This window comes from Pelodiscus sinensis, chromosome 5 (genome assembly GCF_049634645.1).
Source record: "Pelodiscus sinensis isolate JC-2024 chromosome 5, ASM4963464v1, whole genome shotgun sequence".
Taxonomy (NCBI): domain Eukaryota; kingdom Metazoa; phylum Chordata; order Testudines; family Trionychidae; genus Pelodiscus; species Pelodiscus sinensis.
This window is the reverse complement of record NC_134715.1, coordinates 17010718-17038400: the sequence shown is the minus strand read 5'-3', so window position 1 is coordinate 17038400 and position 27683 is coordinate 17010718. Positions and strand designations below refer to the sequence as shown.

General features: G+C 43.1%; 1 protein-coding gene across 7 annotated transcripts in view; it reads right to left on the bottom strand.

The window, feature by feature from the left end:
* The window catches only part of CCSER1 (coiled-coil serine rich protein 1), a 1130035-nt gene that overhangs the window by 362079 nt on the left and 740273 nt on the right, over positions 1-27683 (bottom strand). Inside the window, exon 10 of one of the 7 annotated variants that reach the window (XM_075929604.1) lies at positions 15464-17436. The exons of the other annotated variants lie outside the window; for them this stretch is intronic. Within the exon in view, the coding sequence (XP_075785719.1) occupies positions 17401-17436 (36 nt within the window). The 3' untranslated portion in view covers positions 15464-17400. Of the gene's footprint in view, positions 1-15463; positions 17437-27683 lie in introns of those variants that run through there. 7 annotated transcript variants of the gene reach the window in all.

Genomic DNA, 27683 nt, shown 5'->3' with positions numbered 1-27683 from the left:
TAAGTCCTCCTCCTCCACCAGGAAACTCTCCCACAGGGCTTCCTGGATCCGGACGGCCCCCCACTGAGCTTCCCGGACGGCGGTGGTGCGGGGCTGACCGTTGTGGCCAGCCATGTGGTCAGCCTCAGCCATCCAGGCTGGCAGGAAAGCCTCCCCCTTTATCTCACATAAATTGTGGAGCACACAACATGCTGCCACCACGGGAGGGATGTTGTGCTCGGCCAGGTCCAGACGGGTAGGGAGGCATCGAAAGCGGGCTTTCAGTCGCCCGAAGGCCCCCTCCACCACGATGCGGGCCCTGGTCAGCCTGGCATTGAAGGCCTGGAGGGAGGGATTGAGGTGCCTCGTGTAGGGCTTCATGAGCCACGGCTGCAGTGGGTAGGCAGCATCCTCCACCAGGCACACAGGCATGTCCACGTCCCCGACCCTGATGTGACAGTCGGGGAAGAAGGTCCCGTCCTGCAGCCGCTGGCACATGGAGGAGTTGCGGTACACCCGGGCGTCGTGTGCTTTGCCGGACCAGCCCACATTAATGTCCGTGAACTGTCCCCGGTGGTCACACACAGCCTGCAGAATCACGGAGAAGTACCCCTTGCGGTTGATGTACCGGGACGCCTGGTGTTCCGGGGCACGGATGGGGATGTGCGTCCCATCGATGGCCCCCCCGCAGTTGGGGAAGCCGAGGCCGCCGAATCCGCGGATGACGGTGTCCGGGTCAGCGAGGCGGACCACCCTGCGGAGCAGCACCCGGTTGATGGCCTTGACCACCTGCAGAGAAAGACACAGCAAAGCGCCAATCAGTGGGGCGCCCGGGTGGCTGGGAGCGTTCGTGCCCTGGCAGTGCTCCGCGCCCCACTCCCGGAAGCAACCCCCCTAGCGGCGTGTAGTACGGCCGGGACAGACCGACCCCTTCGGTGCGGGGCGCTTTCACCTCCTCCCGCCCCCCCTTTGTCCCTGGGGCGGCCCATCCCCTCCTCGCAGCCCCCCCTCCTCCCCCGGTCCAGTGGCTGAAGAGTGCCGTACCTGCATGAGCACCGCTCCGACGGTGGATCTCCCCACGCCGAAATGGTTCCCGACGGATCGGTAGCTGTCCGGCGTGGAGAGCTTCCAGAGGGCGATGGCCACCCGCTTCTGGAGGGGGATGGCGGGCCTCATGCGAGTGTCCCTTCTATGCAGAGCAAGGGCGAGCCACTCGCAGAGCTCCAGGAAGGTGTCCCTCCTCATCCTGAAGTTCTGGGTCCACTGTCGGTCGTCCCAGCGCTCCAGGACGATGCGGTCCCACCAGTCGCTGCTGGTGTCCAGACGCCAGATGCGGCGGGGCACGCCGGTGCCGGAGCACCGCCGCGGCTCCTCCATGGCACCCAGGGCGGCCAGGCGGAGAGGCAGGGGGCTGACGTGCACCAGGAGGTGCCAGGCAGCCTTGAGCTATTGCTGGCAGGCTTGCAGCAGCAAGTCCAGAAAGTGCACCAGAAGGTGCAGGGCGAGCTCTGGCTCCATGTTGCCACCTGCGTCGGCGTCCCCAAAGGGAAGCACCGACACAGATGGGCACAGAGACCAACGCTTTGCTGTCCCTCGGCGAGGTTGGCAAGCAAGCAGGAAAAGCTGAGAACCGGCTGTCCGGGGGGGTCCCTTTAAGCACGAGCCTCAGATAGCCTCAGACAGCAGCCACACAAAGCAACTACTGACCTGATGCCCTGCCAGAACCGGTTTCAGCTGCCCTTAAATGCGCCCCTGCGTCCAATCAGTGTGGACGCGCTAGTTCGAATTAGCAAAATGCTAATTCAAACTAGTTTTTAGTTCTAGATGCGTTAGTTCGAATTAGCTTAGTTCGAATTAACTAATTCGAACTAAGTTAGTTCGAATTAGCGCTGTAGTGTAGACGTACCCTTTGAGTGCTATCTAAGACCAGAGTTCTAGCCACTTGACCACGCTACCTCCGAGGGACTAAGTGCTGAAAATCCACACTATAAAAAAGTCCAAAAGAATCCTAATAGCAATGGCATACTTGTGTACACAAGGTAAGATGACATTGTCATTGAATCAATGAAAGCAAGAGCTTTGGATATCATCAGCATATTGTGCCCTTTAGGATTAACATAATATAAACAATTTATCCATAACATGTATTTATTTAATATGTACATATCCTTAACTATGTACTCTTCCAAAAGCTATTAATTTATTTAAGTAATAAGCTTGTATAGATGGTAAAAATCATTTTACATACATACCGCACTGGGAACAGCAAATTTCTCAGGCATGGCATCATTTTTACTTGTATATGCTAATTTAGATTTGTGTTCCATACTGAAACAAAAGGTCTCCTCATGAATAAGAACTCGACTTGGACTGCAATCCCCTCATGGAGATTTTTTTCCTCTGACCATCTATGTTCTTCATTCACATATTCCTACAGTAAGTGCTGCTGCATCTAACACTCTTTCCTGCTGGTGCCTTCTGAGTGATTTTAATCAACATACTCCACATAACATGAAATGTAATATTTGCATTTCTTGAAATGAAACATGTCATTACCCTTTATTCTTGACAGCTGTCCATAATTGAAGGGCAAATTCAAAAGTCTTCATAGTTTAGGATTAGCAGCAGTAAATTGGGCCACAATGATTTACTAGCAGGCTGTCAGGAAGTCAGAGTGATTACCATATACTATGCTGCAAGGGTCCCCATGGTCAAATGTTGCAGAAGTACCATGTAACATGCCTCTTCTGAGCAAGGTCCATGGCACATTTATTCATCAGCATGGAATACTAAGAAGACAGAGGTCCACAATGTGCCAGGTAGAGGTATGAGGGCAGAATTTGGAGAGAAGCATGTTGTCCAATTGTACAAAATTTAACCATTTCCCAAGTAGTAAGTTGTGCAAGGCTTATTTTACACAACTAAGTGAACACGCAAGTGGAATAAGCACAGCTGGCTCAGATGAGGCAGATAATTCCAGCTTTCAAGGCTCTCATGAGCATAGCAAGATAAATATTTTGACTAAAATAAACTCAAGCATGTCTGTAGCAGTTAACAGAGCAAACATGCTTCCCCTCTGAACCAAACAAGCATAAGGACTGTAGCAATAGCAAGGGTAGATGCATGTCATTTGCTAAAGGGATGTGAATTTGAAAAAAGGAGAAGTTTCCCATGTAATTCAGAGAAAGCCAGGGACTTTCTTGTGGAACACATCTATCCTTATACTGTAAACCCTCCTACTTATATCTGGTGTCTTAAGACCATTAAAAAAATATCCTAATTGTCTAGTGTCATTTTCCTCGCATGAAACTGGATGGACATCTCAGGATGCCATGCAAGACTCTCAAGAAACTTTGGGAGGTATCTGTATCATGGAGGACCTAGAAGTGAAGATGATAGATAATATACTGCAAGCCTTATTCTAAGAGCAAGGAGGCATAGGTATGGGAAAGGGAGGGTGCAGTAGCACCCACACATTTTACATGGGTTCCTGGTGCTGTTCCACTCTCAGCCTTATGCCTGCCTCTAGCCTCAGCCCCCCCCGCCCCCGCCCCCGCCCCAGCCCTATCCAGGTCCTCCCCTCCTGGAGACTTGGCCCCGTTCCAGTCCCAATGAGGTGGAGTGGGTGAGTGAAGGCTGGATGCAACCCACAGGGAAACTGGGGGATGAGACTGGCTGCCAAAGCTGTTGCTGCTCACTCCATGGAGGCACAAGAATATGCATGACTCAAGTGCCCTAGGGTCCCAAATTTATTGGTACTGTATGCAGCTGTGTGTTCTGTATATGGCTAAGAAAGGCCCTGCCTCCCAGGATTCATAATAGAACATAATTCTGACTCACCAAATCACACATTATCTAGAGAGAAAGCAAACATTTTTCTGCTTCTGGTTTACAAAAAGTTAAAAGTTATACCAGGGACTTTATGTAGTTGCCATCCCTAGACTCAACCTTAAATCTCCTCTGTCAACAAAAATCCTTTAAGACTTAACAGATGTTATGCTGTTTCCTTGAAGATATCCCATGTCATCTTCACAAACAGCAGTTAGTGGAAATTATAGGCTTAGCAGATTCAATTCTACTAAAAGCCAATGAGAATTTTCAAAAGTGTGAGTGACACCAGTAGCAATGTAATGTAAAACTTATATTTGAAGTAATGTAACCACCATATACATTTTAAAAATAACCCTCGAACTTCTTAACTCACCTTCTGTATATTGATGACTCAGAGTCTATGGTATCTTACATTCAGAAGCACCATTGGAATCCCTAAAACAATAAGTTCTGACTATGGTCACCCATGAAAGAATATTTCAGTTGCACTTGAGGAAACATTTTAACTTGTTAAATTCCTTTTCTTGCATTCACACTGCCACCAACAAACAAAGCCAATAGAGAAAGGTAACCGATAGAGAAAGGTACCAAGCTAGTATTGTAATATTATTGCTATCAAGATATATGTAAAAGTTAAGGACCTATCTTAAAAACACACACAAACCTACAAAATTGTCAGTTCATATACGGACTGGAGAAAAATCCACTGAATTGTTGCCAAGCAAAGAAAGAAATTTCTAATACACTATATAAACATACTCTTGGCCTCAAACCAGAGTTTAAAAGAAACCAAATTAAGGAATGAGTTGAAAGACTATTGATCAGAGTGTGAAGAATGAATCTAGTGATAGGTAACTTAAGACAAATTAAGATAAACATGTCTAAACAAAATACAGATGAACAGATATACCTCTCTCTCTCTCTCTCTCTCTTCTCTAACCTTAAAGTAGCACTGAGGTTTCCTAGCAAATATAAAACTACATTTTTAAGATTCTCATTTCAGTAGCTCCAGGGTTTCTACACTATACATATGGTAACTGAACTACTCTTAATGACCCAAATGAGAATAAACACAGTTAGCTGAATTAGTATTTTCCCATTTATTTAAAAGCAAGTCTACTTTCTAACTATGCCTTGCGGGACTTTAACACAAAATGTAAATTCCAGGCCCTACAGAAATTACAAAAAAATTAATTTAGATCAGCAAGACTGTTTGATTAAAAAAGACCAAAAAAGCCTACTCATTTTACTTTGTCATAAACTTGGTTCCTGTAGTTACACTAACCATTTCTGCTCTGGGTTCTTACAGTGGGTATCTGCTGTTATTGCACTGGTCAGATTCAGGTTCTATGGTCTCCATTTTAAACCTCATTTTACCCAGGTTTAAAACGTCAACCCACCCTCCCTAAAATTTGGTGTACAAGTATCAATAGGGTTGCCACGTGTCCAGTTTTGAACTGGACAGTCCAACATTTGAGCTTTCTGTTCAGGAAACAAATTGAAAATATATAAATGAGAAAATATAAATGTCCAGTATTTTCTAAATAAGATGTAATGTAGATTGTGATGTAATATCAAGTGTCCCTTATGAACAAGACTCCTATCCTTCTGGGGCCTGGCAAGTTGTCAGCTGCCCTGACGTCAGACACTTAGCTTCAGGTCTGAGATCCCGGATGATTTCTTGAGAGAAGAATACACACCCTCTTCTCCAATCCAGTTCTGATTAGACATGGAGATTCTTAAACTGTCCATTGGAATCTCAGGTGGTCCCTCCTTGGGGACCGTTCCTGAGATTAACAAATACCATGTGAAAAAGTCTCACCACTTTTTGCCTCTTTCCACACTAGAAAAGAGAAAGAGCAAGCTATAGGTAAAAATGCCACAACTTGCAGTGTTCCCTAAAGATGGGTTTTCTACTTATCTCCATCCCTAAAGCATGTCAAAACTGCCTGGGAAAAAGGTTCTACCAGCTCTTCGCTGTCAATGTTGCCCCCAGGCCTGCACTTCAGACCTTTGCTTTCAGTGGATCTTGCGTCTGGCTGTACATACTGAAATTGGGAACAGACTTACTTTATCACAAAACCATTTCATGGACACTTGGTCTTCCATTAGTGAGAGGGAATGAACTGGAAAAGGGGGGAACTCCAGTCTTCAAATTGTCCCCACAAACAAAGCTCTAGTTGAGACACAATTCAAAGTTCAAACTACGTACTGCGATTGCCCGTCTTCTTTTTTCATTTTAATCACCAGTGAAATAGTTAACACGGCTGACTTTCAAATAATCATTTTTAGAATTCGTAGGCTGATTCACCACTAAGATGAATAGGGACACTCCACACCTCTGATAGAGCTACAGTTTCCTGCTGTCTAAAGAACTATATAAGTTCACATTTTGAAGGAAGTCTTCACAACTGTAAGGCTACAATGTTTTTAGATAAAAGCTTAGATTCTGAAACACAAGATCACAAGAGGGAAGCCTTTAAAAGACTAGTGGCAAGCTGCAAGCTGGCTAAATTCGCCACTTATGATGAGATTCTGAGTTTAGGACTGTTCCATTTACCATGCTCTGCAGTTTAATTTGGAGTATTTTGAAAAGAAACTGAAATGAAATAACTTTCTTTTCCATCTCTATAAATATCATTAAAAATCTTTAATTCACATCTCACACCTTCTGTGGAATGCCAGAACACTTTCTTCACCCTCTGCTAGTTTAATAGAACAGACATCTCCTGCTACCAGTTGTCAAGCCAGTAGGTAAGCTAGAAACCAGCAGATGTTAGATGAGTTACATTCAGGTGTGCAAGTTGGCATGTTGTAGAGGGAACATTGTAGAGGAGGTCTCAGAAGTACAAAAAGTCAGCACAGAGAGTTGCAAAATGTATCCACATAGAACAGGATTGGAATGTTTTGAATGGGGCTGATAGATTAGTAGTGGGCTATAGAAGAGGAGGGAAGGGCTTAATTTAGTAGAGGTTAACAAGAGGATCAAAGAGTAGAAGCATATCTGTAACAAAGCAGAGCAAGAGGGAGGGGCATAGTTGAAAATGAGGTTGCTCATTTACAGGAACAACACAGCATGAGTTGCGGCAGTACACTGGGCACTTGAAACACAGATGATGTGTAGAGAGAGTAAAAGGGGAGAAACGCACAAAATTCTGCAGTTTAAAAACCTCAATTATTTAAATGGGCACAGAGTCAATCCAGCACTGAGCACTTTTGAAAACACACCATCTAGCCTTTGGTGATCTATTAAATTGTGATACATCAAAGAACTCAGCCATGCAAGAGGAATGATGGTGGGTGCGAGGCAATATAATTCAATCAATGTCCTTTTCATAATTTGAGCTCAGTTTCAACATGCTATTAACAGAAAACCACTTTCTGGCGAGGAGGTGTTAAAACTAAACAGAATTTTGTTAACATTAAAATTAACAAATTGAAATATCTTGCTTCTTTAAGAGAAAGAATGGTTTAATGTTCTTTTCTCTATCTGAAGTGGTTAACAGGAGAACCATTTACATACCAAACTAGCACATTATGTGCCAGCTATGGTACAATACACTTCTACTGCAATATCATTTTAATACACGTTTAATGCCTTCAGGAAATAAGTTGGATTCCATATTCTGCAATTCTATTTGATGAAGCATATCTGTAGCAAAACATTTGGAGTAGATCATTTGAGAGCAGTCTGGAACCACAATAACACGTTTTCACTGCATGTGAATTTGAAAAGAACTCATGAATACTTGGTTCTTTTTCTGTTCCAGCAAACCACATTAGATCACTGGACAGATTTCAAATAAAAAGATTAAGCTTGAAAGAATATGTGGAAATATGAAAAAGTGCCAATATTCATAAACAGATCAAGCAACATTAAGAAATTAGACCTGGGACTATTAGATAAGCTTTAGTATGTAAAGGGTTGGAAGCTTTTGGCAGACTACCATGAAATCTGTTTTCATTGTGATGATACTTGCATAACACCTACAATACAGCCACACTGTGAGACAAGACTGGTAGCACAGCCATGGCTGGCGTGAGTCAGCTGACTTGGGCCACTGGGCTATAAAATTGCTATGTAGATGTTTGGGCTCGGGCTTGAGCCTGGACTTTGGGACCCTCTCTGATCATCAAGCCTGAATCTCTATACTGGAATTTTATAGCCCCGCAATCCAGGTCAGCAGACCCAGGCTCGAGGACTCAGTGTCACTGTGTGTGTGTTTTTTTTTTAATTGCAGTGTAGATATTTCCCTACCAGCCTCATGCTAGACACAAAATAATTTATTCTGGAAAAAGTGAAATTCAAACTAATTATGTGTTCCTATGAAGCCAATGGATACAAAATTTGACCACTACATTTGATTTAATGCATTTTTGATGCGAGAAAAGATAACGACCAAACTTCTCAAGAAATTCTTCATCTATTACTCCGAATTCACAAAGTGACTTTTTTACAAGTAATATCACCCTGAAACTGTAAGTTAAGTTTATAATTCTGATACATATTAAAACAATGAAGCAGTGTCAGTCCAGGGGACCAAGGTCAGATTTAAAACATGCTCTTAGGGTATGTCTACGCTGCAAAGTTAATTCAAAATAACAGCTATTAACTTTAATAGTGTCTATACATGCAAACCTGCGAGCCCAGAGTCAGCAGTGGCCACCGGGGCCCCTGACCCAGTGGCCCCAAAACATGAGCCAGCAAGCCACTGGCAGCCAGCCCTCCACAACTTCCCAGGAGCAGTCTGCCAGCTCCCAGGAGCCTCACAGGGGCTGGAGAAGGCGGGAGCCTTCCTGGTCCAGGGTGGAGACCATGGACATTATTCAGGTATGGGGGGATGCCCCCAACATCCATGATCTCTGTACTAGACGGAGGAATGTGGCCGTCTATGGCAGGATAGCTGCCAGCCAGGCCACCAAAGGCCACATGCGAACCCAGGAGCAGGTTTGCATGAAAATCAAGTTGGTCCGGCAAGACCCTCAACCCTGGGCCCTGAGCTCTTCCTCCCCCTTCTTTCCCTTTCCAGCTCCCTCATCCCAGGTTTTCCCACTCCCATCTCCCACCCTCTACCTCTCTCCCACCTCCTTTTCCCAGTCTCCCCAGAGGTTCATCCCCTCCCAGTTTTGTTCAATAAACCCAGTTTCTATTTTTGAACATACGTGTCTTTTCAGGAAGGGGAGGCTAGGGAAGGGTAAGTTGAAGGACGTGAAGGACGAATGGGGCATGAGCCCCCGGTGGGGAGGACTGGGGTGGCTCTGACAGCTCCTCGGGGTGGACGCTCTCCTGCAGGGCCTCCTGGATCCTGACAGCCTCCTGATGGACCCTGTGGATGGCAACCGGCAGCAAGTGCAGCCGGGCTGATGGCAACGACCCCACGAGATGCACCGGCGTGCCCAGGGGCAGCTCTGGCTCCATGTGGCTAAGTGCTGTGGTGTCCCAAGTGCGGGCACTGAGGGCACTCCAAGACAGGACTGTTTTGCTGTCCCTCATCGAGGTAGACAAGCAAGCGGGGAACCCTAAGAACTGTCTGTCCGGGGTGGGGGTAGGGTCCCTTTAAGCACGGAGCTCAGTTAGGCTCAGACAGCAGCCCCACACATTAAGTCCTAACCTGATGCCCTGCCGCCACTGGTTCTGGCCAGCCTTAACATCCGTTCAGGGTCCTATTTCGAAATAGGTTTTGTGAGTAGATGTGTTCATTTGAATTAGCTTAATTTGCATTAACTATTTCGAATTAAGTTAACTCGAATTAATACTGTAGTGTAGACATACCCTTAGTGAGTAAAGGTCCATCTACATTAACAAAATAATTTGGAAGTTTTGTTGATAAATATTTTACAGACTGCACAATTTCTTAAATCAAACAGAGAAAAAATAAAGAGTAAAATGCTGCAACAGCAACAAATGACTTTAAATACAATTTGACAATCAGTTTCAGATTTTGGTTTTGACTGTGTCAGAAATTAAAAAATAACTTGTACTACTATCTCAATATACGGAATTGGGAAACTAAACCAAAATCATAATTTGTAAACTATTACAGATGTAATTGTTATCTACTGAAGTTACTATATAAAGTATTAATAGAAAAATCAGTATAGAATACAGGCAATGAATTTCTGCTGCAGAATCAGTAGAGATGATTTTTAATGTTTTTCTGCAAACAATATAGACCAAATTTAAGAATCTGCATATTTCTTCCCTTTCTCAGAGATATGTCTTACTCTGATTTTAAAGTTTTCCTGTCCTACAAAAAATGTTTCTACTTTTGTTATAAAATATTTATAATTGTCTTTAACACAATGTATATGCTACATTCAATTTGCTGCATAAATATTAAAATTGGTAAGAATAGTAAAATAGAAATGTTTTTGGATAATAGTAAAAGTTACCCAGTCTAACATCACATTCCTTTACATCAGTGTGTGGATTCATCTTACATGTCACACTAATAAAAATGGCATTCATTTTGGGTATGTCTACACAGCAAAGTTATTTCAAAATAACAGCCGTTATTTCAAAATAACTTTACTAGTGTCTACACAGCCAAACCGCTATTTCGAAATTAAATCAAAATAGTGGAGCACGTATTTCGAATTTATAAACCTCATTCCACGAGGAATAACGCAAAATTCGAAATAGCTAAGTTGAAATAAGCACTGTGCAGACTCTTATTGCAAAATAGGGGGCCTCCAGCCCTTCCCAGGGTGCCCTGGTGGCCACTCTGGGCCAAACCAGGAAAACTCTTCTGCTCCGCCCCCCCCCCCCAGCCCCAGAGCCCTTAAAGGGGTATACTCTGCCTGTACCAGCTGAAAACCTGCCAGCACAGAGCCAGCAGTCGCTGCCCCTAGCCCAGCATGAGCCAGCAACCCACTGGCACCCAGACCTCCACCGCTCCCCAGGAGCAGGCTGGCAGCTCCCAGGAGCCTGCCAGGGACCGCAAAAGGCATGCGCCTTCCTGGTATAGTGGTATAAACCTGATTGAGGTTTGGGGGGAAGCCTCCAATGTCCATGATCTCCGCACTAGACGCAGGAATGCAGCTGTCTACAGGCGGATGGCTGACAGCCTGGCCACCAAAGGCCACATGCGCACCCAGGAGCAGGTTTGCATGAAAATCAAAGAGCTGCGGTACGCCTATGCCAGGGCCTCAGGGGGCAGCTCCCAACCAGGGGCTGACCGAGATCCCTGCCCCTATTATGATGCCCTGGACCACATTCTGGGGGGTCAGATGGTCCTTGCCCTACAGGCGGTCATCGACCCTGGGGCAAAGGGCCCTAAGCAGGGCACAGAGAAGGAGGAGGAGGAAGAGGACGATGGCCAGGAGTCGCAGGAGCCCCGAGGGAGCATGGCACTCACCCAGGACCTCCGAGGCATCACAGCAGACATATCCCCGGTGTCATCTGAGGCCAGGGAGACCTCAACATGTGAGTGCCATCACTGTCCCCTTATGCGGGGTGGGAGTGGGGAGAGAGGGAGACCAGGGACCGCACGTGTGGGCCTTGCTGACCACGGAGCACGCAGCAACCTGTGCATGTGCCGTGCCACCCTGGGCATGTGGCCCCGGCTGGCTGCCACACAGGGGCCCTGGCCTGTTACCCACATGCATCAGAAAGGGGGGTTAGGGAGGGGAAAGTTCTGGGTCCATTGTTGGTCTCCACAGTGCTCCAGGACCATGTGGTCCCACGAGTTGCTGCTGGTGTCCAGATGTCAGATGTGACAGGGCACGCTGGTGTCCGGGCGCTGCTGCTGCTCCTCCTCGTTCCCCAGGAGGGCCTGGGGGTCAGACTGCATCAGATGCTGCGAGGCAGACTCCAGGTATTGCTGCCAGGCTTGCAGCAAGACATCCAAAATGAGCATCAGAGTGCTCAGGGGAGCTCTGGCTCCATGGTGCTGAGTGCTGTGGTGTCCCGAGTCAGGGCAACCAAAGCAGCCAGAGACAAAATTGCATTTGCTATCCCTCAGTGAGGTAGGCAAACAAACAGGGAAAGCTGCCAACCGACTGTCCAGGTGGGTCCCTTTAAGCACAGACCTAAGATAGCCTCAGGCAGCAGCCGCAGAAAGTAACTACTGACCTGATGCCCTGCTGGAACCTGTTTCAGTTGGCCTTAAATACGATTCAGTGTCCAATCAGTGTGATGCACTATTTCGAAATAGCAAAACGCTATTTCAAAATGCATTTTGTGCGTAGATGCGTTATTTCGAAATATCTTATTTCAAATTAACTATTTCGAAATAAGATATTTCAAAATAATGCTGTAGTGCAGACATCCCTTATTTTAATTGATCAGAAAGTAGCTCTGATGTGGAATGCAGCTCGTTAAGTTCAATGTTCTGATTCCATGCTGAAAACGGCATTGTATTTACCTCAACTCATATAGCATTAAGTTTAGAAATGAGACTATAACCTGTTTGTAAATGAAAATAATTTGAGGTTCTGCTTAATTAGCAAATATAAGTTTAGCAAATTGCTTAAAACATTTTATCTATGATATTCAAATTATAACATACACAGTTAGAGATTATATTTGTGCAATCAGCTGCAATTTTAAAGGCTATGTACTAATAATCTTAAATTGTCTTTGAAAATGGAACTAATTAGCATTAGTAATAACATATGCAAGTGAGATTAAATGTGAAACCTACTCGGACCCAAAATAAGACAAAATAAATAAAATGTCATTTTTTCCATTCTGTTTATGCATAAACTGAATGTCAATAAATTATATTAAGATCATCTTAGCACAGGGGTTCTCAAATTTCATTGCACAACAACCTCCTTCTGACTACAAAATTACTACATGACCCAGGAAGATGGCTGGAGATCAAGCTCTGCCCCCCAGGGTGGAGGTGGGGGGGGGGAGGGCAGAAGGGACTGCAGCCTGACCCTCACTATTTCAGTTGGGGATGGAGTTTGGGCTTCTGGCCTGGTCCCAGCAAGCCTAACACAGGCCCTGGTGACCCCATTAAAATGGAGTCACCACCCACTTTGGGGTCCTTGGCTCTATGGCCAATGGCTGGGAGAGGAAAGAGGGTAGGAGGGCACGAAGGCTACTTACCTGGTGTGCTCAAAGGCAAGATGGTGGAGCCCCAGCCCTGCCGGCCACTCTCTTGGTGGTACAGCTGCCCCTAGTGGGCACTCTGCAGGATAGCTCTCCCCTTTGGGCCTGTTGCCCCCAGTGGCCACTCTCAATATCACATCCCTCTAAACAGTAGCCCCCTCCTTTTGCATGTTATAGAAAATTGTCCTTTTCCTGGGGCTTCAGGGTCTCATGACACTACCAAACCCTGACCTTGCAACGCTTTACACCTTCCTATGACAAGGTTAACTCAGATCCACAGTTTAACATTTATGAATTGTTTCAACATACATCATTAATCAATGCACATTTTTCCATTACATCATATATGTAACCATTACTATGTACAGAAATGTTTTATAAATACATTTATAAATGTATTGCCTCTTGGGACAGAGTTAATGTTATGTGAAAGCATAAAGAGAGAGATTATTTTTTGAGATTGTAAGGTAAAGTGAATTCTTAATTGGCTATTTCCATTCTTTAATTTTTGTAAAGGGTTCTAAAAGGCCTTTAGTCATTGCTTTTGGGTAAGGATTGACTGTTTCGTCTAGCAATTTAATGTTCAATTAAAGCTTTTTTGGTCCAGTTCTCTTTTGAAAACTATTGATAAAATATTTGTGCAATACATATTGCAAAGACAAACAGGTTTCTATGATCATCAGCATGCTAGGAATTTGAATGATATCCTTTTGATTACCTCTAAAGTTACATAACACATTACTTAAAATAAGTCAGACAATGTCAAAAGTGGATTATTTTTCTAAGCACTGAAATAAATTGATTAAGGAATAAAATCACTTAGGTTATTAACATACTGGAGATGCAGCATCCTCTCAGAGTCCTGAAATCATTTGCTATGCAAATTTGTTTTGTAGATGAAAATACTCTTTCCTTGATGACATTTTGTGGGGTGTTTTGGTCGCTTGTTTTCACTTACAACTACTATGACTTTATTTAATCTTATAGCAATAACTCTTGATTAAATTCAAATTCTTGGCTAGCCAACTTAGGGGAATACTATGTAATCACAGGTTGGTTATCTTTTTATTTCTCTCTATTGAGCTACAGCTTTATCACAAAACATATTTTTCTAACTACACGTCGAAAACTCTTCAAGCTCAATCGTCACTCTGGGGGAAAAAGGGAATATTGCTATAGGACAAGTTCTGTCTTTACATATGCACTTCCCTGTGAAGTCAACAGATCCTGGTGCCTGTTAATGGTTTTTTGGGGTGGGTTTTTTTTATGTTGTTTTTCTGATGTGTTTTTTTTTTTTTTTTTTTTTGCTTTTTGCTTCACTCTGGTAGCACAAGACAGTTTTTTCATGCTTGGGCTGGCCAGTTTTCTGAGGAACTCTCTCACTCATCTTATGTTGGAATCTCTGGGTAGTGAAGTGTTGGCTTTATGCCTTCTTGGTACCCTGATACATGTGGTGTGTCAGAAGCATGTCCATGGAAAAAAGGGGGCATGGACAGGGAATTGTAATCTGAGTCATGCTAATGATAACCAGGGATCAGCTATAAGCAACTAGGCATAAAATGCAGCTGATCTATCTTCTGCCAAATGACAATCAAAGGCACCACAAAGATCAGCACACTATGCAATCCCCACAATCTGCCCCATAATTACATGTACAATAAACAGTACATGGGATTATCGGGATTATCAAGATTATCAAGATGACTTCAGATGGACTGAGTCGGTTACGTTCAATTGAAAAAAAATAATGAGGTTGGAATTAGTATTCAGATCACATTTTGTGTCTGAAGATCCATTGGGCATAGGATTTGGGATATGATTATGCCAAAATCTGCTGACATTACATTCTCATGACATTCTCTCAGTCTGAGATTTCCTTAATCTTGTGAAAGACTGAAAAGCAAGACACATACATTTTTAAAACCAGTAAAAAACAAATAAAAAAATCCAAAAAAACCCAGACAAAAGAATGCAAATCTGAATAGCTATAAATGGTGGGATGTGTTTGTAGTCAAAGACTTTGCTCAGTCACCCCTCTGTGCTCTGAGAGAACCATTTCAAGGATCCATAGAGGTATTTGTATGGGGTTGCATAGCTAAAGACTTGTTAGGCTACATATATTTCAGTACAAAGATTTACAATAAAAATAAAGATGCTTATGGACATACAGGCAAGAAGTTCTTGCCACAGATAGAACCAGTCCACTTTGCAGTAGAAAAATTCCTATTTCAGTGACATTCTAAGCATTCAAGTCTTCATGTACTAAGTCTTAATGGCTGTGTCTAAACTACATGGCTCCATCGATGGAGCCATGTAGATAAGGGTTGTAGGCAAAGGGAAATGAAGCCGCGATTTAAATAATCGCGTCTTCATTTAAATTTACATGGCTACCGCGCTGAGCCGACAAACAGCTGATCAGCTGTTTGTCGGCTCAGCGCGCTAGTCTTGACGCTCCCGCGCCGACCTGAAAGCCCTTTATCAACTTCCCCGTTATGCCTCGTAGGATGAAGTTTACCGGGGAGGTCGATAAAGGGCTTTCATGTCGGCAGGGGAGCGTCCAGACTAGTGCGCTGAGCCGACAAACAGCTGATCAGCTGTTTGTCGGCTCAGCGAGCCAGCCATGTAAATTTAAATGAAGCCACGATTATTTAAATCACGGCTTCATTTCTCTTTGCCAAACAAACAAATCTACATGGCTCCGTCGATGGAGCCATGTAGTTTAGACGTACCCAATGTGTTTTATGTTGTGTATTCTGCCAAACTATTTTCAGGTAGAAATAAATTTAGATTTTTATGTTTATTATTTTGTTTTTAGTTCTGAAGTAGGTATTGTAATATAGTATAGCAAAAGAACGTATTGGTCTTTTAAAAAGTTGTTTGCCATTTAATTGTGTATGTGAGAGGGAAGAATGTATCAGAGAGAAGTTTAAAGGTCACCATCGAACTAGAAGCAAGGGGGAGGACCCAACAACTGACAAGAGGCGCCAAGGATAACTGCACATAAAAGAGGGCAGATTCACAACCCAGGATGCCGAGGGAAAGAGCAAGCATTTACCAATCGGAACAAGATATTCGTGATCGAAACTAGCTTAGCATGGCAGAACAAAGAAGATAAGGAGCAAGAGATACAACCAAAAATAACAAATACCAACAGAAAAACAGCATGATAATGCAAAACTTATAATCCCAATGAAGAAAAACTGCTATAAAAAGGAGCTGCTTTGCCATAGTTTTTGGTGTACGTCCTGCCATGACTGAAGCATTGATCTGGACCAATATAACCCCTGCCCCTCCGTCCATGGTCAATCTGGTTGGCAATGGAGCATGGACTGGTAAATATAACATCAATTGGTGGGGCAGCATGTGTGTGTCTATAAAAGCATATGCTAACTGCTTTGCCATTGTATTCTTAATAAATTGCCTTTTCCCCATATAAAGATACTGTGTGCTTCTTATAAATATAACAACTTTTTGGAAAACTATACAAGTCTCAGAATAGAAGCCAGGTGAAGAGCCTGTAGAGGTGTCAATGGGGGGCCCTCACTGGAGCACCTTTCTTTGGTAAGTCTCAGCATGACTAAGTGTCTAAACAGTCTTTCTTAGTGCAAATGACTCTTGTGGAGTTCATATACTATAGAAGTCCCATGCACATAAATGATAACAAAACATGTCCCATGGCCAGAATTACATAACAGTCCAAACAGTATATACAATGTACAGCCCCAGCATCTCTCATCATGCTCTAGCTCCCCAGCACACTACACCTCCTCAGCATAGCCCCAGCCTCTCTTCTCTTGTGTCTCTCTGGTAGAACGTCCCTCCTTCCCTTCCTTACCCCCTGCTTTCAGCTTGAGTACAACCTACCTCCTCCCAGCTGGAGCCTCTCAACTCTCTGCTAGGAGATCATCTTTACTTGGGGACCACACGGCACTTCCCCACACCATGACACTTTCATTGTTCTCTGTGTCCAGGTTTCTAGCCTATAAATATCGGCAGGTAAGCCCTTCCACTGCCCTCTCTGACCCTTGGCATCAGCTTCCCATCTTGTAGCTAACAAACATATCCTTCTGCTGTTGCTCCTCCTGCCTTTAGTATTCTGAAGTCCTTTTGTGCTGGTTCTCTGTCGACATTAGCAAACCCCTCTTACTGCTCCCCCTGCCTTATCCTAATGCCAAATACAGTCACATAGCCCATTCCTCCTGTTTCCCAGGAACAGCTTTCAGAGAGCTATCTGCTCAAAACAGCTTTCCCCGGGGATCTCCTTCAGTTTCCTATCCAATTAATTGATTCTCCCTAGTCCTTCATACCCCCAGATACATCTCCACTAAATGGGAGCACCCATGCAGGCACAGGGGAGCTGGACCTCCTTCATTCACAGGGGCTAGGCACTCTGTCACAACAGGTTCTTCTTTTTAAGCTAAGAAGTTCTGCTAGCAACAGCTCCAAACATTGCTTCCAGAAATCAGTATTTTACAGTTTATGGGTTAATTCAAGAGTCTGGCATCCGTGTCCTCCAGCTGCCAAATATGCTATGTCTGTGGCCACAGCTGTTGAGTATCCTGCCTCTAAAGAAAAAGCAAAATGAAAGTGTGTGAATAATGCTAACAGTAGCAAGAGAAAGTGTCACGATATTCAGTTGTTTACCATTATTATTCTAATGGCCTATATATATACCAAAGGCCACTGTGTCCAGAAGAGTACTGTGCTGCTTCAAAATATATAAAGGAATTCTGCAGTCAACACAGCAGTTCAATAGCTACTATGGGCCTGTATAAATGTGTTCAAGGCATCAAAGCAAAAAGAGCTATCAATTCCATCATACAGATCCATTTTAGTCTTTAGTTTAATGTGTCTTTTCTATTGGAGGTATGTAAATATAGAAATATTATCAAGACTAATAAATAGTTAGCATTTTATAGTATTTATTCAACTTTATGATTATTCTCATTCACTTTTAAATCCTGGTCATCTTAACTCAGCTCTGGTCTACGCTAGGGAGTTATTTTGAAATAATTCCCCTTTCTTCAAAATAACAAGCAGAGTGTCCACACTACCAAGCCCATTATTTTGAAATAAGGAACTGGATTTTAAAATAATAACTCCTGCTTTCCATAAGGAATGATACTTATTTCAAAACAGTTATTTCAAAATAAGCTATGGACATTCCAATGCTACTATTTTGAAATAACTACTCCCCAGAGCCATTCAAAGTAATTACTCCCCAGTGCTTCCTGGAGCTTTGAGTCGAGGTAGCGTGTCCACATTCAGGGAACCTGCCTCAGACTAATTTTGAAGATTTCCTGTAGTGTGGACATGCTATTTCGAAATAGTTATCTGGGAGTTATTATTTCTAAACAAGTTATCTCAAAACAATTTCCTGGCGTAGACATGCCCTCACACAAGCAGTCTTACTGATTTCACTGAGATTTCTCCTACAAGATAAACAAGATTTTGGTCCTGTGGTTTTACCATTGGTGAAAGTTGTTATTATTGGTTCTGCCTGTTAATGTGCATATTTTCTGCATTTATAGTTCCCCCATTAATTTAACAACCTCTTTAGATGCTGTGAATAAAGTATATTTTCATATAATCTTTCAAGTATTGGTGGAGATATCTAAGAATGATCCCTGCTTAATAACATCACAAGAAATACATGTTTTAAAAGGGATTTGAAAGAAAGGAAAAAGTTTGACTAACTGGCACTTGAAAAGACAGAAACACAAGTAAAAAGGTCACTACGAAAGATAACAAAAGGCAAAAGGATACACAGAGTAAGTAGAGGACTTTAAAGAGGCCTATCAGAGGAGGAGATAATAGAAGAGGGAAAGGAATCAACATGTTTTACTGACGCCATGTTTTCGCTACACAGAAGATCAACACTGCCCCCAATTGATCTTCTGGGATTTGATTTAGTGGGTATAGTAAAGAGCTGCAGAAACAAACTCAGAGGGAGCCTCCATCAGCACTGATACTCCTGCTCCTCACAAGGAGTAAGGTAATTGGACAGGAGCATTTGCTCCCATCGACCTCCAGCTGTGGAGGCTACGAGAAACTTGAATTAAGGTACTTATACTTCAGCTACATAATTAATATAACTGGAGTTGCATATCTGACTTTGACCTTCCCACGTACTGAAGACATGGCCTGAGTGTTGAAGATAGGAAGCCAGTGAAGGTATTCAAAGATAATTAGAAGAGTAGATAAAGAAAATGTGATGAATAAAATTATGTTGCTGAGATATCAATAGTATATGTGATAACACAATGCATGACAAGGTCAATGTAGGTTGCAGACCCAGTTCAGCAATTTCTGGGGTTTTTATGTGCAAGGTGTTTGACTATGATGCTTTGCTATTCAAGTGACTTGTGAATGTCTTCCTGAGGCGTCGCCACATGAAAAATTACATGTCTGCTGAAAAACACGCTTAGAGCTTGTGGTACAAATCTCTTATGTGCCTTTTGATCACAAAACAAAAAAAATCCCTAATGTAAAGTGTCATTTAAGTGTTATTCCAGCACTATATCACCTGCAAACAATCTAATTAATTAACTATAAATTAGGGAGAGATATCTCATGGGAATCAGCCAATATGCTTGGTAAACATAATGTAAGTTCAAAATAAATATGTCCAGGTGCATAAGAAGATGCATGGGAAATGCTTTTTCTTATATGCGTCCTCTTAATGAGCTATGGTAACTCAGGGTACTTTACTGAAGACTTAAACTAAGCAACAGCATCACATTGTGGTTTCTACTCTTTTTTCCCCAAATCTAAAATACAACCTTCTCCAGCAATTAATATTGAACTGTATTCTGTAAATTCTTGATACATTTTTTTCCGTCCTGCTGATGACTAAGAAAATCAGAAAGATCAGCATGCCTCCTATGACATTCAATAAAAAAATCTATAGTTAACAATATAGAGATTTCAGAATGGCTTAGTGTGTTGTGCAACTTTAAGCCTTTGGTCCTCATAGAAACATCTTCTGAAGGAGTATTGTATCCTGCCATGTAAAATGCTCAGTGGAGATCAATATAAATGGTCTACCAAGTTTATTTAATAGCATTTTGGTTTGGTCCTATAACGATCTAGTCAGTTTAATTCAGGAACATCCTGAGTGGCTTTCCAACACATTGTCTCAAGTATCTGAATATGTTTTTTGTGTTCACACAGAAATAAGGGTATTAATCAGAGAGCAATTAAATTTACCAAGAGTAAAAGCTGAGCAGTATATTCATTTATGATAACCTGAGGGTTAGAGAAACAACTGTCAGAATGCTATAAGGAAGAAGCACAGACAAACAGATTATCTGACACTGAAGAAAAGAACTGTTGCCTTCTCTATAGCCCTTACTTTGGGGGAGTTTTGCATTGAGAAGGACTGGAAGATATGGTTTTACAGTTGTGCTGATCAGGTTTAGTGAGGAGGAATGTGACACATAGTTGATTCTTCCCATGGTCAATTACTATAATTTCAAGACAACTGACATAATATTTTCCATTTGTGTGTGACATATTATGTATTTAAAGAGATTCTGTGCTCAAATAGCATGGTGATGAGTGCCAGAGAAAAGTAATTAAATAAATTAAGAAAAGGAGAGTACTAAAAATCACCAGCACAAAGTAAACATTGTGGAGATCCAATTAGATTTCTTCAGATGTGCTCACTAAGAACAATATTACCGTATTTTCCAGCGTATAAGACAACTTTTTATACTAAAAAACATCCCCCAAAAATCGGGGGTCGTCTTATACGCCAGGTATAAACATACTGTAGCTTCGGCTACATACAGAACGTCCCTGTGCTGATACTGTATGTACCGCGCGGAGCCAATCACGGCAAGCGGTGTCATCTATTAATGCATACAAAGCCTGCTCGGATTGGCTGAGTCAGAGAGGCGGGCTATTACAACCTTTGCCAATCCGAGCAGGCTTTGTATGCATTAATAGAATACACCGCTTGCTGGGATTGGCTCAGCGCGGTACATACAGTATCAGCACAGGGACGTTCTGTATGTAGCCGAAGCTATTGTACTGTATTAGGGCACATCCAGCGGGCTGGTGTTATTAAATGGTGTTGCCTCAGAAGGGGGGGTAGTCTTATACGGCGAGTATAGGCCAAAACCTATGTTTTAACTGGAAAATTAGGGGGTTGTCTTATATGCCCAGTCGCCTTATACGCCGGAAAATACGGTATATTCCAATTACAGTCTGTAAAGGGAGAGTATAAATCACCATTTTCCAACACAGCATCACAACAGGACAGTGAGCTGAGGGATTTCCCTATTCTGAGCATCCATGTACATCCACTATGGACTCTTAACTAGAGATATGTGAATAAGAGAAATTCCCGAACCAATGCTGTGGCTAATCAATCTAATGCTTCATTTAGTTACACTCTTTGCTTCCACAGAAATCCTATCATTGTTGATTTGGCAAGACATTTATATCTGGTGTCAGACAGTATGTTTTGAGAACTTAACCATGTTGCATTTGTTCCCATGAGGAAGGGATAAATAGTGCTGCAGGTTCGCTCATTGGTTAAATGAAAAGGAACAGTTAGATGGCTGAATTCAGCACAAATGACCTTCTGAGTCAACTGGAAAACACACTTGGCAGCGAGTCCCAAGAAACCAGAATGCTCTGCCAGCAAAAAACTGTTTATGAAACTCAGAAGCCTGTATTAGAACTAAAAAAGCTCTACATCCTAGAAAGTGTTACGTCTTCCAAAACAAAACAAGAGCAACTGAGAAGTGGAATATCAGTCTAAGCCAAGTGTTATAAAATAATTTACAAAGAAAGCACTGCCCTTAATTAAATCACAGAGCAGTTCAACAAAGGAAATAGCAGCCCTCCGACACACACACACACACTCCTTTTCCATTTGGAATTCTCACACACACACACACACACACACACACACACACACACACACACACACACACACACACACACACACTCCTTTCCCATTTGGAATTGACACCCGCTGTACTGCTTCATGTTTCTCATTTATGTTGTTGGTAGCCGGTGAGCCTTTCCCTTCTGCCCTAATTTTGCTGAGGAAAAAAATTATATGTCTTTTAAAGCCATAGATAACCAGTCCATAGGATTTATTGTCTAGCACAATAGGAAAATAAGCTATTCACATCACTGCTATAGCAAGGTAGGAGAGGGAGAGACAGAGTTCTCACATCACAAAGGACAACAAGTCTTAGATTTATTTTTTAAAGTTGTTAGATGAAGATTGCACAGAATGGGCAGTCAGGTTTTAAAATGCATTGTCTTTAAAAATTAATTTAAGAACCAGGGGGGTAAAAACAGAATACAGAATTGTGGCCAAAGAAGTGAAAAGGGCAAAGGGAAAAACTAACTCCTTTGAGAATATCCTATAAAATGTAATAAGGATAGAGCCAATGGGGTCAACAGAAATGTAATAGCAATTACCCTGAAATCTATAGAATTCAACAGACTCTACAGAATTCAATCCTTTCCAAGGTTTCAGTGAAGTACATCAATATTATAACTATAAGAGAAAGTTCAGTGAAAGTGATCATGAACCTAAGAATTCCCTATTCTAAGGAAAAAGGGAAAACAGCAGAATAAAGACAATGACTTTAAAGAAGTCTGATTTTGGCAAACTCAGAGAGAAATGGTCTAAATTAACTGGGATGCAATTCAATAAGGAAAAATGCAAAGTACTACATTTAGAAAGGCACAATTAATTGAACATGTACAAAATGGAAAATGACTCTTTAGAAGAGAATATTCCAGAAAAGGATCTAGGGGTCATAGTGCATCACAAAACAAATATGGGTCAACAATGTAACACTGTTGCAAAAAAGCAAACATCATAAGAACATTAAAGCAGCCATACTGCATCAAACTAAAGGTCCATCTAGCCCAGTATCCTCTCTTCTGGCAGTGGCCACTGCCAGATGCCCCAGACGGAGTGAACAGAACAGGGAATCTTCAAGCAACCCCTCTCCTGTTATCCATTTCCAGTCTCTGACAAAGACTAGGGACACCATTCCTACCCACCCTGGCTAATAGCCATTGATGGACCTAACTTCCATGAATTTATCTAGTTCTTTCTTCAACCCTGTTAAAGTCCTGATCTTCACAAGCTCTTCTGGCAAAGCGTTCCACACACCGACCGTGTGCTGTATGAAGGAAAACATCCTTTTGTTTGTTTTAAACCTGCTACCTATTAATTTCATTTAGTGATCCCTAGTTCTTATGTTATGTTGAATTCTATAGATTTCAGGGTAATAAATATAAATAACTTTTCCTTATTCACTTTTTCCACATCAGTCATTATTTTATAGACATCTATTACATACACCCTTAGTCTTCTCTTTTCGAAGATGAAAAGTCCCTGTCTTTTTAATCTCTCTTCATAAGGGACCCGTTCCAAACCCCTAATCATAGAACCATAGAGCTGGAAGAGACCTCAGAAGGTCATCAAGTCCAGCTCCCTGCTCTAGGCAGGACCAATCCCAACTAAATCAACCCGGCCAGGGCTTTGTCAAGCCGAGACTTAAACACCTCTAGGGATAGAGACTCCACTACTTCCCTAGGTAACCCATTCCAGTGCTTCACTACCCTCCTAGTGAAATAGTTTTTCCTAATATCCAACCTGGACCTCTCCCACCACAACTTGAAACCATTTCTCCTTGTTCTGCCATCTGTCACTACTGAGAACAGCCTTTCACCATCCTCTTTGGAACTTCCCTTCAGGAAGTTGAAGGCTGCTATCAAATCCCCCCTCACTCTTTGTTTCTGCAGAATAAACAGACCCAACTCCCTCAGCCTCTCCTCATAGGTCATATGCTCCAACCCCCTAATCATGTTGTTTGCCCTCCGCTGGACCCTCTCCAATGCGTCCACATCCTTTTTGTAGTGGGGGACCCAGAACTGGACACAATACTCCAGATGTGGCCTCACCAGAGCTGAATAAAGGGGAATAATGATATCTCTGGATCTGCTGGCAATGCTCTTCTTAATTTAGCACCCTAATATGCCATTAGCCTTTTTGGCTGCAAGGGCACACTGTTGACTCATATCCAGCTTCTCATCCACTGTAACCTCCAGGTCCTTTTCGGCAGAACTACAACTTAGCTGGTTGGTCCCCAGCCTGTAATAATGCTTGGGATTCTTCCGTCCCAAGTGCAAAACTCTGCACTTGTCCTTGTTGAAACTCATCAGATTTCTTATGGCCCAATCCTCCAATTTGTCTGTGTCACTCTGGACCCTATCTCTGCCCTTAAGCGTATCTACCTAGCTTAGTGTCATCCGCAAACTTGCTGAGGGTGCAATCCATCCCCTCATCCAAGTCATTAATAAAGGTATTGAACAAAACTGGTCCTAGAACCGAACCTTGGGGCACTCCACTAGAAACCGACCGCCATCCTGACACAGAGCCGTTGATCACTACCCACTGGGCCCAGCTTTCTAGCCATCTTTCTATCCATCTTACTGTCCATTTATCCAATCCACATTCCCTTAACTTGCTGGCAAGAATATTGTGGGAGACCGTATCAAAAGCCTTGCTACAGTCAAGGTATATCTCATCCACTGACTTTCCCACATCCACAGAGCCAGTTACCTCATCACAGAAGCTAATCAGATTGGTCAGGCACGACTTTCCCTTTGTGAATCTATGCTGACTAGTCCTAATCACTTTCCTCTCTTCCAAGTGCCTCAAAATGGATTCCTTAAGGATCCCTTACATGATTTTTCCAGGAACTGAGGTAAAACTTACTGGCCTATAGTTCCCTGGATCGTCCTTCTTCCCTTTTTTGAAGTTGGGCACTACATTTGCTTTTTTCCAGTCATCCGGGATTTCTCCCGATCTCCATGACTTTTCAAAGATAATGGCCAAAGGCTCCTCTAGAACATTTCCCAACTCCCTCAGTACCCTCGGATGCATTACGTCCGGACCCAGGGATTTGTGTACGTTTAGCTTTTCTAAATAGTTCCTAACCTGTTCTTTATCCATGAAGGGCTGTCCATCTTCATCCCATCTTGCGTTACTTAGCACATTTGTCCGGAAGCCCACCTTGTCCATGAATACAGAGGCAAAGAAAGCATTGAGTACTTCAGCTTTCCCCACGTCATCTGTCACTAGGTTACCTGCTTCATCCAGTAGGGGACGCACTTCCTCTCTGATCACCTTCTTCTTGTTAACATGTTTGCTTTTTTGACTGCTGCTGCACATTGAATGGATGTTTTCAGAGAACTATCCACAATGACTCCAAGATCTCTCTCTTCAGTAATTGTAGCTAAATTAGTCCCCATCATTTTGCATGTATAGTTGGGATTATTTTTTCCAATGTGAATTACTTTACATTTATCAACATTAAATTGCATTTGCCATTTTGTTGCCCAATCAATTGTTTTTGAGAGATCTTTTTTGAAGCTCTTCAGTCTGCTTTGGTCTTAACTATCTTGAGCAGTTTAGTATCATCTGCAAATTTTGCCACTGCACTGTTTACCCCTTTCTCCAGATCATTTATAAATAGGTTGAATAGGATTGGTCCCAGTATGGACTCCTGAGAGAACACCACTAGTTACCGCTCTCCATTCTGAAAACTTACCTTTTATTCCTACCCTTTGTTTCCTGTCTTTTAACCAGTCATCAATCCATGAGAGGACCTTCCCTCTTATCCCATGACAAATGACTTTACTTAAGAGCCTTTGGTGAGGTACCTTGTCAAAGGCTTTCTGAAAATATAAGTACACTGTATCTACTGGATCCCCCTTTTCCACATGCTTGTTGACGCCTCTCAAAAAACTCTAGTAGACTAAGGCGGCATGATTACTGTAGGGTAAACTGAGGTAGCCCTAAATGTGCTAGTAGGCCTCTAAACAGCATGACTCCATCCTGGGATTAGGCCTGGGAACACCACAGTCAGGATAAGAGCTGCAGACAGTAAGATGACCCTGGGCACCACATTCTAAGACACTCGGACAGGACCCCAGTTAGTAACGTAACACACTTTGCTCAAGATAACATTAATAAAATGTGCTTAACTGTCTTACTTCACTCCTAGATAATGAGCCTGAGAGCCAAGCGCTGCACCAACTCAAGGCCATACCCTCCTGCTATAGAAACATCATCATTTATGCATACTAAAATGTTATTACTGTTTTGCTGACATGTTTTGGCACTTGAACAGTATATTAATTAATGAGTTGTTACTTTGCAATGGGCGGAGAAATTATGTAATCTTTAGTAGTTCTATTGGCTTATGTGCTCATTTCGTCTTGCTGCAAGACCTATCAAATCATTTTTCCTCTGTCCACCTACTGACTATATAACCTATTGTATTGTGTTAATTAACCAGTGTTCACCAGGGTAACCCCTGCGTGTCACTCCATCAGCTGGTGTATAATAAATCCTCCGCTTGTTTTCACCTGCATCCAGAGTGTCCTGGATTATTTCCAACAATTTCTCTTTTCAGAAACCATGTTGACTTCTCCCCAACAAATTATGTCCATCTATGTCTCTGACAATTTTATTCTTTACTACAGTTTCAATTACCTGTCTGTAATTGCCAGGATCACCGCTAGAGCCCTTTTTAAATATTGGCGTCATATTAGCTATCTTCTGATCAACTAATTTAAAGAATAGGTTACAAACCAGTTAGAATTTCCACAATTTCACATTTGAGTTCTTTCAGAACTCTTGGGTGACTGCCATCTGATCCCAGTGACTTGTTACTCTTTCATCACTTTGTTCCAAAACGTCCTCTAATGACACTTTAATCTGGGACAATTCCTCCAATTTGTCACCTACAATGATTGGTCCAGGATTGGAAATCTCCCTAACATCCAGCTGTGAAGATCAACGCAGAGAATTCATTTAGTTTCTCCACAATGACATTATTGTCTTTGAGTGCTCCTTTGGCATCTCGATAGTCTAGAGGCCCTACTGGTTGTTTAGCAGTCTTCCAGCTTCTGATGTACTTAAAAACATTTTGCTTTTACTTTTTGAGTTTTTGGCTAGCCGTTCTTCAAACACTTTTTGGCTTTTATTATTATACTAGCCAATTAGCCCATCATAAAATGGGATTTTCAGGTCTTCTCTCCTGAGCTCTCTCTGTCTCTCTCTCTTCCTACTGCCTCCCCCCCTCTCTCTCAGCTCTCCTCTGCCTCCAGCCTCTCTCTCTGTCTCTTTCTTTCTCTTCTCCCCCTCCTGCCTTTCACTCTCCCTTTCTCTTCTTCTCCTCCTCCTGCCTCTCTCTCCTCTCTGTCTCTCCCGCCCCCCTTTTCCTTCCCCTTCCCCCCCGCCATGGCGCTTGGCTGTGTGCTGTCTGCTCAGCCGGGCTGCCGCGAGGGAGGGGGGCGGGCGGTGACGTACATGGCCAGGAGGCGGGGCTGTCTACATCACCGCCTCCCCCCCCCCCTGTGGTGGCCCGGCTGAGGGGCTCACCACTCAGTGCCACGGTGGGAGGAGGAAGGAGGGGCGGTGACGTACATGGCCCCGCACCCTGGCCATGTACATCACTGCTCCACCCCCCTTCCTCTCCCACCAGGCCCACCTGGCTGGATGGCCAAGTGCCTGACCGAGAGCAGACACCCACCTCGGACTTTGGAACAGGTCCAGAGTAAGGTGAAGGAGCTCCACCAAGGACATGTCCAGGCCACAGAGAGCAGCTTGTGCTCAAGGGCAGGACCCCACACCTTCCCCTAATTTGACAAGCTGAACCAGATCCTGGAGGGTGGGGAAACATCCTCATGGACTCTGGTCATCACCCAGCCGGAGGTCTCAGTGGAGGAGGAGCAGGAGGATCAGGGCCAGATGGAGGAG